Consider the following 13,246-nt stretch of genomic DNA (forward strand, 5'->3'; position numbering starts at 1 on the left):
AGAGAAGGAGGGAGGCATGAAGGAAGGAAGGAAGGAAGGAATGAAGGAAGGAAGGATAGAGAAGAAGGAAGGAAGGAAGGAAGGAAGGAAGGAAGGAAGGAAGGAAGGAAGGAAGGAAGGAAGGAAGGAAGGCAGGCTAACCACAGTTGCTACTAGCGGTTACCATGCAAGTATTAGAAATTTAAAAGTTATAGATTTGATGGAGGAAGTTTAAATGAGAATTCAGGGTAACATTTTGCTATTGACCTCAGGCAGAGCCAGCTATACTGTACTGCATTATTCTAAAAAAAACAAAACTGTTTTTATTCATCTTACAAGACTTTTCCTGTTGGTCATTACAGGAATACAACTGCACACCGAGTTATTTGACAATTGCACGAAGAATTGTTTCCTTCTTGTGGAGACCAGACCACCCACGGAAAGTTAGGGAGCCATTAAGAAGGGGAACATTTAATGCCAATGAGAACCTTCGGAGTAAGAAGCAGGCAGCAGGAGGAAAATGAGAAATAATTTTGTCCACTCACCGTGGCCGCCTGAAGGCCAAGCCATACAACTGGCAAGCCAATCCAACAGTCGGAGTGTACACTATTGGCATAAACCTTTCTATATCGGATGTGAGCACCCGGTAAAACAGTTTCTCGTTTCTATCCTGCAGAGTCATGAGGATGATGTATCTGGAAAAAAAAAGGACAAAAGAAAAGGAAGAGATGAAAAGAGGAGTTGACACAAGCATTGCACTTTGAAGGATCTGAAAAGGATCCAACCAAGTCAACAACAATCTCTCGTAGCTTGGGAGCTAATTAGGGGGATGTGGTAAGAATCTTTGATTATTAATCATTCAGATTCAAAGCAGTGGTGGAACTTCAACTTTTTTTTTACTACTGGTTCTGTGGGTGTGGCTTGGTGGGAGTGGCTTGGTGGGTGTGGCAGGGGAAGGATGCAAAATCTCCATTTCCTCCCCACTCCTGGTAGAAGGATACTGCAAAATCCCCATTCCCTCCCAACTCCTGGGGAAGGATACTGCAAAATCTCCATTCCCTCTCCACCCCTGGGGGAAGGATACTTCAAAATCCCCATTCCCTCCCAACTCCTGGGGGAAGGATACTGCAAAATCTCCATTCCCTCTCTACCCCTGGGGGAAGGATATTGCAAAATTCCCATTACCTCACCACTCCTGGGGAAAGGATAATGCAAAATCCCCATTCCCTCCCGACTTCAGGGGAAGGATACTGCAAAATCCCCATTCCCTCCCCACTCCTGGGGGAAGGATACTGCAAAATCCCCATTCCCTCCCCACCCCAGGGGAAGGATACTGCAAAATCTCCATTCCCTCTCCACTCTGAGGCCAGCCAGAGGAGGTATTTGCCAGTTCTCCGAACTATTCAAAATTTCCACTACCGGTTCTCCAGAACGTGCTGAATTTCACCCCTGATTCAAAGCATTTGTAATCAAGGCAGGGATAACTGTTGTTAAATACAATGAGATCAGGAAGAGTTGTCTCAAAGACGCTTGCCCAAAAGGTAATTGGACTTTCTTGGGTTTTTTTTTTCTCTTGAAAATATTTCACTTCTCATCCAAGGAGCTTCTTCCGTTCTGATGGAATAGTGGAGAATGGAAGGATTGATATTCCTTGCAGTCATCCGGTCGTTAGCACTCTCTCTGAGAGTTGTTGAGGCCACTTGGAGGTTTATCAGTGCCCTTGAGGTCACCTGAATAGTGCATATGGGCGTGGAACCTTCTTGGAGCTGCGTGCTGTAAACAGAAGATAGGTGAGGGTCGTATCCCTCCCCCTCTGTTGAGTGAGGGCTGCTCAATTGTATCGTAGATGGCCTACCCCTCTGACCTTAGGAACAACCATGACTTCAATGTCTGAGAAACTCCATAGACATCTTGGATAAGAAGTGAAATGTTTTCAAGGGAAAAAAATGAGAAAGTCCAGGTGTCTTTTGGAATAGCAGCTTTGGGACAACCATGACTGGGATCAGGGGTCTCTAACCTTGGTCCCTTTAAGACTTGTGGACTTCAACTCCCAGAGGAACTGGCTGAGGAACTCTGGGAGTTGAAGTCCACAAGTCTTAAAAGGACCAAGGTTGGAGACTCCTGATCTGGATGACTGAGTATCTCCATATACATCAGGAATGGTTGGAATTGGTGCATTGACCCTAGCTGTGTGAATATATTTGTCACCATAGCTACTTTTAAATTCATAAGAGATGGATATCAAGGCTCTCAAATGACAAATTTGAGGCATCCAAAGCACCTGAGGGTAGAACAAGAAGCAATAGGTGGAAACTAATCAAGGAGAGAAGCAACTTAGAACTAAGGAGAAATTTCCTGACAGTTAGAACAATCAATAAGTGGAACAACTTGCCTGCAGAAGTTGTGAATGCTCCAACACTGGAAATTTTTAAGAAAATGTTGGATAACCATTTGTCTGAAGTAGTGTAGGGTTTCCTGCCTGGGCAGGGGGTTGGACTAGAAGACCTCCAAGGTCCCTTCCAACTCTGTTATTATTATTATTAAATTTGATCTTTCTGGGGGGACTACAATTTTATCCAGTACCACAATATTTCTGTCTTCTTTAGATTCCAACTTGTTGTCCCAAAGGTGCTTTTTCAAGAGGCGACTGGTCTTTCTGGTTTTTCTTTGAAGATGTTTTGCTTCTCATCCAAGAAGCTTCTTCAACTCTGAAGAAGTTTCTTGGATGAGAGCTGAAGAAGCTTCTCGGATGAGAAGCGAAACGTCTTCAAAGAAAAACCAGTCTAGTCTTCTCCTGAAAAAAAGCACCTTTGGGACAACCATGACCTGGATGACTGAGAATCTCCATAGACATTTCAACTTGTTCTTTCTCATTTAGCCAATTGCAGGGAATCAAGAATGTTTCAAGAGTTTGTCAGGAAATTATTATTTGCCTAACTAGTTGGCCAGGTAATATATAAACTAACTATGTATGTTTATAGACAGGCATGATATTGCTTTAAGGCTGTGCTGCATCATGCAAGCATCCTGATTGGTTGAGCTCTGTAGCCAATGTATAAAAGGACTACTAAATTATGGCTTGTGGGGAATCTACAGGGATGCTACAGCATTGTAACCTAATGACATGCTGCAACTGTATATTTGAGCTTTATGATTGTTGCTTGATCATGGCTAGTTACTGATTCCTCAAGATACTGACGGTTGTGAATTGAACGGTGTTTTGCTGAACTGAAAGAAGACCTTGTTTGTTTTACAAGTCTACATTGGTAAGAAGACTGACTGACTGACTTTATATGTGTATGACCTGGAATTGTTTTTGGACTTTGCCTTTTGCCTTTTCCCTAAAAGTAAAGGAATATCAAACCCCAGTTTGTCTTCAAGTGACTGTTATTGTATACAACCAGTCTCAGTCGTTTTCATGCGTAGGGTACTCTGCTCAACAGTCCACAACCTTAGTTGTGAACCCAGATTACCCTTAACAGAGTTCATACTGCAAGAATCAAAGAAATGTCTGATTCAAGACAAAGACAAGAGGGGGTTGTCAAAATATTTTCCAAAGCACCAAAATGGGCCCCAGTGGCTCAACAGATTAATGCAGTCTGTTATTAACAGCAGCTTGCTTGCAATTACTGCAGGTTCAAGTCCCATCAGGCCCAAGGTTGACTCAGCCTTCCATCCTTTATAAGGTAGGTAAAAATGAGGACCCAGATTGTTGGGGGCAATAAGTTGACTTTGTATATAATATACAAACGTATATTATACAAGACTATTGCTTGACATAGTGTAAGCCGCCCTGAGTCTTCGGGGAAGGGCAGGATATAAATGCAAATAAAAAAAAAAGGCAAGACAAGAAACAATGGATGGAAACCAAGTAAGGAGAGAAGCAACCTAGAACTAAGAAGAAATTTCCTAAGGGTGAAAGTAATCAACCAATGGAATAGCTTGCCTTCAGAAGTTGTGGGCGCTCCACCACTAGAGGCTTTCAAAGAGAGACTGGACAGCCATTTGTCTGAAGTAGTATAGAGCAGGGGTCTCCAACCTTGGCAACTTTAAGACTTTTGGACTTCAACTCTCAGAGTTTCTCAGCCAGCTTTGCTGGCTAAGGAACTCTGGGAGTTGAAGTCCACAAGTCTTAAAGTTGCCAAGGTTGGAGACCCCTGGTATAGAGTCTTCTGCTTGAGCAGGGGGTTGGACTAGAAGACCTCCAAGGTCCCTTCCAGCTCTATTATTCTATGTTCAAGAATTTAAAGGTGGAGAGCAGTGTACCTAGATGTAATCACTGATAATATCTCACTCTAGAGCTCCAAGTGACTTCATCCTGAGGTTTCATGTAAATGTTAAAACAACATACGGACACCAACAGGAAATAACTTAAGTGCTGAGCAATAGTTCACCCAAAATCAAATTCTGGGCATAACCCAAACCCAAAATTACTAAAAAAATGCTCTTGAAACCAGAAGACATGTCCTAGTAAGACCACACCTAGAATACTGCATCTAGTTTTGGTCACCACACTATAAAAATGATGTTGAGACTCTAGAAAAAGTGCAGAGGAGAGCAACCAGGATGATTAGGGGACTGGAGACTAAAACATATGAAGAACGGTTGCAGGAACTGGGCATGGCTAGTCTAGTGAAGAGAAGGACCAGGGGAGACATGATAACAGTCTTCCAATATTTGAGGGGCTGCCACAGAGAGGAGATGATCAATCTGTTTCCCAAAGCACCTGAAGATCAGACAAAGAATAATGGATGGAAACTGACCAAGGAAAGATTCAACCTAGAAATAAGGAGGTACTTTCTGACAGTGAGAACAATCAACCCATGGAACAGAAGTTGCCTTCGGAAGTTGTGGGAGCTTCATCACTTGAGACTTTCAAGAAAAGATTGGACTACCATTTGTCAGAAAGGGTGTAGGGTCTCCTGCTTGAATGAAGGGGTTGGACTAGATGACCTATAAGGTCCCTTCCAACTCTGTTAATCTGCTAAGTGTATCCAAGTCACGAATACTGAAAGCTGTTGAGATATGCAAGATCTCTATCAACATTTCTTCCATTCAGCTTCTTTGGATTGGGACCATCCATCAACATGACAAAGCAAAATTCAGTATTGCAGGTAGTCCTCGACTTAAGACCGCAATGAGCCCAAAATTTCCATGGCTAAACGTGACAGTTGCTAAGTGAGTTTTGCCCCATTTTACGACCTTTCTTGCCACAGTTGTTGTTAGTTGTTAAGTTAGTCCGATGGTTGTTAAAGTAAATCTGGCTTCCCCATTGACTTTGCTTGTCAGAAGGTCACAGAAGGTCATCACATGACCTCCGGACCTTGCAACCGTTATAAATATGAATCAGTTGCCAAGCGCCTGAATTTTGATCACATGATCATGAGGTTGCTGCAGCTGTTATGAGTGTGAAAAATAAGTCAGAATTTGCTTTTTTCCAGTGTTATTGTAACTTCGAGTGGTCACTAAATGGTTGAATGGTCACTACCTCAACTTACAACCTATCCCAGATGAAACCTTGATTTAAAGGACTAAAGAAAGTCAGTTTCATCTAGGTGTACTTGAACCTACAATGTCAGTTTCTCAGAATATTTGAGACCAGACTATAAATTATAAAGTTCTTCCCAATGAAGGCGAGGATTTTCCCCCTAAAAATGAAAGGAAGCACATAAGGGAGCTTTGTTCAACTTCTTGATTTTTAAAAAATTATTTCCATTGCTTTTAATAAATTTACTTAGAGAAGGATTGAAGCTGGATTTCATCCCAATGCTTTAGGCTAAGATTCACTGTGAAATAGCTCCCATCTTTTTCCCATTACACGAAAAAATAAATGATTGTGTAGTAACCAGAATAGTAACCATGGAAGAATACATGATGTAAAACAAGAGACATCATAATTTTGTGTTGTTTTGCATTGATTTTTTAAAAATTTTTCCACCTTCTCCCCTTCTCATACTTCCTGCCCATTTTTTTTAGCTAGGTTGATCTTTATAGCATTTGTCTTACTAGGTTTCGTAGTTTTATCTTTTAATATTATAAGCCACCCAGAGTTATGGTGTGGCAAAAGAGGCAGCTAATAAACATTACAAATAAAATAATAAATAATAAGGGCTCTCCAGTGGCTCAGGCTGCTAAGACAGTCTGTTATTAACAGCAGCTGCTTGCAATTACTGCAGGTTCAAGCCCCACCAGGCCCAAGGTTGACTCAGCCTTCTATCTTTTATAAGGTAGGTAAAATGAGGACCCAGATTGTTGGGGGGGGCAATAAGTTGACTTTGTATATAATATACAAATGGATGAAGACTATTGCTAACATAGTGTAAGCCACCCTGAGTCTTCGGAGAAGGGCGGGATATAAATGCAAATAAAAAAAAAAGTTAACATTTTGGGATAGACTTGGTGTTTTTTTCCAGGTCTTTTCCCCCCAAAGATCACCAGGGAATAACAGAATTGGAAAGGACCTTGGAGGTCTTCTTGTCCAATTCCCTGCTTAATCAGGAAACAATTTCAGGCAAATGGTTGTCCAATCTCTTCTTAAAAACCTCCGGTGTTGGAGCACTCACAACTTCTGGAGGCAATTCTGTACGCTGATGATACTCAGCTGTACTTTTCCACACCGGGCCACCCCAACGAAGCTATCGAAGTGCTGTCCCGGTGTCTGGAAGCCGTACGGGTCTGGATGGGGAGAAACAGGCTCAAGCTCAATCCCTCCAAGACGGAGTGGCTGTGGATGCCGGCATCCTGGTACAGTCAGCTGCGTCCGCGGCTGACTGTTGGAGGCAAGTCATTGGCCCCGATGGAGAGGGTGCGCAACTTGGGCGTCCTCCTGGATGAACGGCTGTCTTTTGAAGATCATTTGACGGCCGTCTCCAGGAGAGCTTTTTACCAGGTTCGCCTGGTGCGCCAGTTGCGCCCCTTTCTAGACCGGGATGCCCTATGCACGGTCACTCACGCTCTCGTGACGTCTCGTCTGGATTACTGCAATGCTCTCTACATGGGGCTCCCCTTGAAGGGCACCCGGAGGCTTCAGTTAGTTCAGAATGCGGCTGCACGGGTGATAGAGGGAGCCCCTCGTGGCTCCCATGTGACACCTCTCCTGCGCAGACTGCACTGGCTGCCTGTGGCCTTCCGGGTGCGCTTCAAGGTTTTGGTAACGATCTTCAAAGCGCTCCATGGCATAGGGCCGGGCTATTTACGGGACTGTCTGCTGCTACTGAATACCTCTCACCGACCCGTGCGCTCTCACAGAGAGGGACTCCTCAGGGTGCCGTCTGCCAGGCAGTGCTGTCTGGCGACACCCAGGGGAAGGGCCTTCTCTGTGGGGGCTCCCACCGTCTGGAACGAGCTTCCCCCAGGACTTCGTCAACTTCCTGACCTCCAACCTTGCATGAGCTTAAAACTCATCTATTCATCTGCGCAGGACTGGACTAGATTTTAAATTTAAATTGGTTTTAATGGGTTTTATTATGTATACTGTCATTTTTAATTATTTGGCCATTTGGAATAAGCTTTTTAATTGATGTTTTATTTTGTATTTATTGTACATTTTTATCTGCCTGTGAACCGCCCTGAGTCCCTAGGGAGATAGGGCGGTATAAAAATATGAAAAATAAATAAAATAAATAAATAAAATAAATAAATAAAAATTCTGATTAATTGTTCTGTCAGAAATTTCTCCTTAGTTCTAAGTTGCTTCTCTCCTTGATTAGTTTCCACCCATTGCTTCTTGTCCTGCCCTCAGGTGCTTTGGAGAATAGCTTGACTCCCTCTTCTTTCTGGCAACCCTTTAGAATTTGGAACTGACTGCTATCATGTCAATGTGAGTAGAATAGAATAAAATAATGCTTTTTTTGTCCTGTTGAGAAAAATATCAGATCCAAAAATACTTCTAGTTATCCCTCTGTTAATGCAGCCTACGACTGTGTTGGCTTGTTTGGCGGTGGCTGCACACCGCTGGCTCTATGGAACGGAATAGAATGGAATGGAATGGAATAGAATAGAAAAGAATAGAATACAATAGAAAAGAACAGAATAGGATAACAGAGTTGGAAGGGACCTTGGAGGTCTTCTAATCCAACCCCGTGCTCAGGCAGGGAACCCTATACCCAGAGGCTCCCAGATTGGACCGGATCGCACGATCCTGTAGCGATCGTGGCTGGTGGTTCAGCGATCTGGTAGCGATGATGGAGCAAAACTCCGCCCACCCACCCAGGTGTCATTACTTCCTGGTTTTAACCAGGAAGTAATGTGTTTTTTACCTTCTAGTATGCGCAGGTCTGCACACGCATGTGATGTGCGCGTATGGTGCATGCACTTTTGAACTGTTAAGGAAGGTAAGTAGTTTTCACCCCTGCCTATATCATTTCAGACAAATGGTTGTCCAATCTCTTCTTAAAAACTTCCACTGTTGGAGCATTCACAACTGAGGCAAGTTGTTCCACTGATTAATTGTTCTAACTCGTCCTTCTTTTCATTAAACTAGACATACCCAATTCCAGCAACCATTCTCTATAAGTTTTAGGGAGGAAGGGTGTGCTCTTCCTTTTGCAAATGCTGTAGGAATACTACATTTCAAAAAAAAAAAAGATCCTACAGTTCTTTGAAAAGTTCAGAAGTGTCTGCCACGTTTACAGCACGGAGAAGAATATTGGGTCAAAGAAGAGACGACGAGAGGTCATGTCGTAATAACAGTGCAAGGAAGTCCTTATCTATGTGGGAAAATGTCTGAACACAGTGGGGGATAAGCCGGGGTCAGTTTACTATTTCTGTTGGATGGAGACCTTCACAGGAACTCGAAACAAAGCTAGCATTGAGACTTTGAGACCGATCTGGGAACGGCTAGACCCCAAAATGACAAAACGCGTGGTGAGATGCCAGCGAATTGGCAATTTCTCCACAATCGCAGAAGGCAACCCAAAGGGTCGACGTCCACGTTCCAGAGTATCTACTTCCAAACGTAAGATTTATGCAGGCATCCCCAGCTCACTTCTGCTCACTTGTCTAGATCATTGGATTTGGTCTCGTAGCTTTTCAGGACCCGTAGAATCTGAACATCTTGGCTCAGGAAGCAAGGTGGAAGAAGACCGTGTATTCCCAACTGGAGCCTCTCTTCAAGGGTGAAGGCCATGCCCTAGGATGGAAGAGAGGAATGGGTGTGTTAAAGCAATGGAACAGAACCAGTCTCTTAAAAGGAAAAAAAGAAAAAGGTATTACAGGTTATCAAATTGAGTGCAAAATTTATGTTGTTAAGCAAGATGGAGGTCAAGGGGTGATTTGGTTGGAACAATCCAAGGAAGGTCTCTAGATCCAGGGAGAGCTGGAACAACCGCTGGTGATCCACTTTTGACCGGATTCCTGGTGGAGCATTTAAATTCAGCCTTCATGCCTACGGCGGAACTAGAACGCACCGTCTCCTGGTGACTGGCCTAAAGTCACCCAGTTGGCTTTCATGCCTAAGGCGGGACTAGAACGCATCATCTTCTGGCGATTGGCCCAAAGTCACCCAGCTGGCTTTCATGGGTAAGGCGGGACTAGAACACACTGTCTCCTGGTGATTCGCCCAAAGTCACCCTGCTGGCTTTGATGGCTAAGGCAGGACTAGAACTCACGGTTTCCTACTTTCTAGCCTGGTGCCTTAACCACTAGACCAAACTGGTTCTCTTTCTAACAATACAAAGTGAGATGCATCTGGAAGCACTAAAATTTAAGTCCCATTCACAGATTCATTCTCCATATATTGATCACATCCTTGATTAAAAAGCCTAAAAGTGCCATCCCTAAGCAGATGATTGTGAGTAAGTTACGACGGCGAAGGGAATTGTGCAGTAAATCTGGGATCAAAGATGCATAGCTGCCCGCCTCACATCCATTGGCATACCTTTACACCAAACGTGTCTATTTCGTGCACTACGCAATTGTGTAAGCCTGGGAAAAGCTATAATTTGTACTAGACGATGCCAACATCCACTCCAAAGCATATTTTAGCCTTGGAATTTGGATTGCTACACAGCTCCAGGGGTAATAAAATAAGAAACGAGAGAAAACTGAGAAAATGTATATATATTATGCTTCTATGTTAATAGCAAAGATTTTTTTTTTAAAAAAAAAGACATTGAAAACATTTCCAAGGCAAAGAAAGGAAAGCCAAGCCTGAATAAAAAAAACATTTTTGTCCAACTCACCCCGATATATCTCCACATGCTATTTAAGACAGCTGAATTTGTTTGCTGTTATGTGGGAGCCATGAGTCACCCATCCTCCCTTGGCGACTTCCAAAATGGGATGTTTTACATAATGTGCGTGTTTCGTTTTTTTAAAATTCTCCCCATTGCAATAACTTAAATGAAAACAACATTATTTTTGGCAGGAGCATCCTTAATCCGCTCTGTTTAGTCACTGCAATGGCTTCCAAAAAGACTTTGTGTCATTCAAATCTGCCAGGAAAGCAATTTCCTTCTTCCAAAGACAAGGAAACGCAAAAAGTTACTGAAGATGGCAGAGTTTTTGCCAAATTTAAACAAAAGGTGAGCCAGGAACTCCACCATACAGTCATCAACATTCATTTGTCTAAAAGGTTCTTCAACGATACGCAGCATTTGATAAATCAGCCAAACAACTCTGGGCAAGGAAAGTCTGCAGCTTTTCCTTCTCTTCAGATCCTTAATATAGATAATCCTCGACTTACGACCCCAACTGAGCCGAATATTTCCGTTGCAAGGCGATTGTTAAGTGAGCTTTGCCCCATTTTACCACCTTTTTGCCGCAAATGCTAAGCGAATCATAGCAGCTAATAGGTGAATCATGCGGTCGTTAAGTGAATCTGGATTCCTCCCATGGTCAGAAACAAGCTAACAAGGTTACAAATAGTGACCACTGGAACCCCAGGAGAGTGCAACTGTCATAAGTACATGCCAGTTGCCAAGTGTCTGAATTCTGATCACATGACCACAGGAATGCTGCAACGATCGGAAAGTATGAAAACTGGTCCGAAGTCCCTTTTTTCAGTTCGTTGTATCTTTGAACGGTCATTAAACGAATGACTGTAAGTCGAGAACTCCCTGTAAATACCTTTGCTCTGATTTATACAATCAGGAAAGAAAAATGTTAGGGATTTGGAATGAAAGATATGCTGATATTGTCAGGGTTCCAAGTAACATATCCATAGCAAACAGGCAGGCAGGCAATTTCCTCAAAGAATAGGTTTATTGGATATGTCATATTGGCCCAAGCTGGTGAAAACCGACTCTGAATATTCCTGCGGTTTTCACCTACCGTATTTTTTGGAGTATAAGATGCACCTTTCCCCCCCCAAAAAGAGGGTGAAAATCTGGGTGCGTCTTATACTCTGAATGTAGCCCTGCCCAGCTTCTCAAACAGAGGTTTCAGAGGCTGAAAAAAGCATCAGAAATGAAGCTTAGATAAAAAGCCCCAAACGGAGCTTCAGAAAAGAGGCTTTTTTTCTGAAGCTGTTTCGGAGGCTTTCAAAGGCAGAAAAAAAGGCAAAAAAAAAAAAAAAAAAGCAAGGCACAGAGCTCACAACCAAGGAAACTGTTGCTAAAATTCACCTTTGGGAACAGCTGATTGGGGGTATTCCGGGAGGCCGATCCACCCGCCAATCAGCTTTTTTCTTATTTTCTTCCCCAAAAACTAAGGTGCATCTTATACTCCGGTGCATCTTATATTCCGAAAAATACAGTAATTAAAAGTAAAAGTCTGTCACTTTCTCAAAACGATCAGTCACATGGTCCAATCAGGATACTGTCCAGTTGCTGGGTGACTCCAGTCCCCTCTTTCCAAGCACCTGCAAGAATGTCCTTGCGTCCCAAGAGAAAGTATTTTGTTTTGACCACAACACCACAACGCTGGTTTCTGTCCCTCAACGCTGAAGTCTCAAAATGGCCTCAGTCAGGCCAGCTTCAGGTTTGACAGATATATTAAGCCACTGGCCATTTGCGTCTTCCATAAGTATCCATTGCATGAATTAATTTTGGAATATTTTCCTCTGCAGATCGTAACCCTTTTCGAACTGAAATCATTCTTCCACCAGCTTCGTTGCCGCAATCCAGCAGAATTGCTCCTGTTCTGTTTAGTTTTTGGGAAATACGTTTAGAGAAATGAACAGAAAAAGCCCCACGTTGCTTGAGAAAGTTTCTTTCCAAGATTCCGGAAGCTTGGAAAGAATAACAAGCTACGGAGAGCATGCAGAACGTGGCTTGTGGGATCATTTCCAAGTCATTTTCCGACAGCTGCAGAGGTGGGACTTTCTCTTGATGGATGGTCAGTCTGCTAAATCAGATGTCAGCAACGGGTTCCCTGGTGGTCTACAGGTAGTCCTTGACTTAGGACAACAGCTGAGCCCAAAATTTCCGTTGCTAAGCGGGACTGTTGTTAAGTGAGGTTTGTCCCATTTTACGATCTTGCTTGCCACAGTTCTTATGCAAATCACTGTTAGTAACACGGTTGTTAAGTGAATTGTGTCACTTTTTTTTCAGTCCATTGTCAGTTCAGTCACTAAACGAATAACTGTAAATCAAAGTGTACCTGCATTTACCATCCTTCAACTGTTGTTCTGGATGCAGTATTCTAAGACCACACTTGTAATACTGCATCCAGTTTTGGTCACCACAATACATAAAAAAAATTGTTGAGCCTTTGGAAAGAGAAGAGAAGAGAGGAGAGGAGAGGAAGAGGGAAGGCAGGCAGGCAGGCGACAGGACAGGTGAAAGAAGGAAGGGAGAGGAGAGGAGAAGGAGGGAAGGAAGGAAGGAAACAGGACAGGAGAAAGAAGGAAGGGAGAGGAGAGGAGAAGAGAAGGGAGGAGAAGAGAGGAGAGGGAAGGGAGGGCGGAAGGAAGGAGACAGAAAGACAGGACCAGGGAAAGAAGAGAAAGAGAGGAGAGGAGAGGAAAGGACAGGACAGGAGAGGACAGGGAAGGGAAAGGAGGGAGGGTGGAAGGAAGGAGACAGAAAGACAGGACCAGAGAAAGAAGAAAAGAAGAGGAGAGGAGAGGAGAGGAGAAGAGAGGAAGGAGAGGAGAGGAGAGGAGAGGAGAGGAGAGGAGAGGAGAGGAGAGGAGAGAAACAAAGATGATTAGGGGACTGGAGGCTAAGACTAATGAAGAACGATTGAAGGAATTGGGTATGACTAGTTTAATGAACAGAAGGACTATGGGTGACATAATAGCCGTGTTTCAATATCTGAAAGGCTGCCACAAAATAGACAGGGACACCCTATTCTCCAAAGCACCAGAAAGCAAGGCGAGAAACAA

The 13,246-nt window shown here is 43.3% G+C and overlaps 1 protein-coding gene across 3 annotated transcripts in view; it reads right to left on the bottom strand.

Moving 5' to 3' along the window:
- The window catches only part of ME3 (malic enzyme 3), a 170,310-nt gene that overhangs the window by 99,560 nt on the left and 57,504 nt on the right, over nt 1–13,246 (bottom strand). For 2 of the 3 annotated variants that reach the window (XM_058186518.1, XM_058186517.1), the window contains exons 3-4: nt 8,976–9,109; nt 525–674 (exon numbers count right to left, since the gene is read on the bottom strand). In XM_058186518.1, the coding sequence (XP_058042501.1) occupies nt 525–674; nt 8,976–9,109 (284 nt within the window). Of the gene's footprint in view, nt 1–524; nt 675–8,965; nt 9,110–13,246 lie in introns of those variants that run through there. The other variant, XM_058186519.1, reaches the window with a different exon arrangement.

Source organism: Ahaetulla prasina, chromosome 5 (assembly GCF_028640845.1).
Source record: "Ahaetulla prasina isolate Xishuangbanna chromosome 5, ASM2864084v1, whole genome shotgun sequence".
Classification (NCBI taxonomy): domain Eukaryota; kingdom Metazoa; phylum Chordata; class Lepidosauria; order Squamata; family Colubridae; genus Ahaetulla; species Ahaetulla prasina.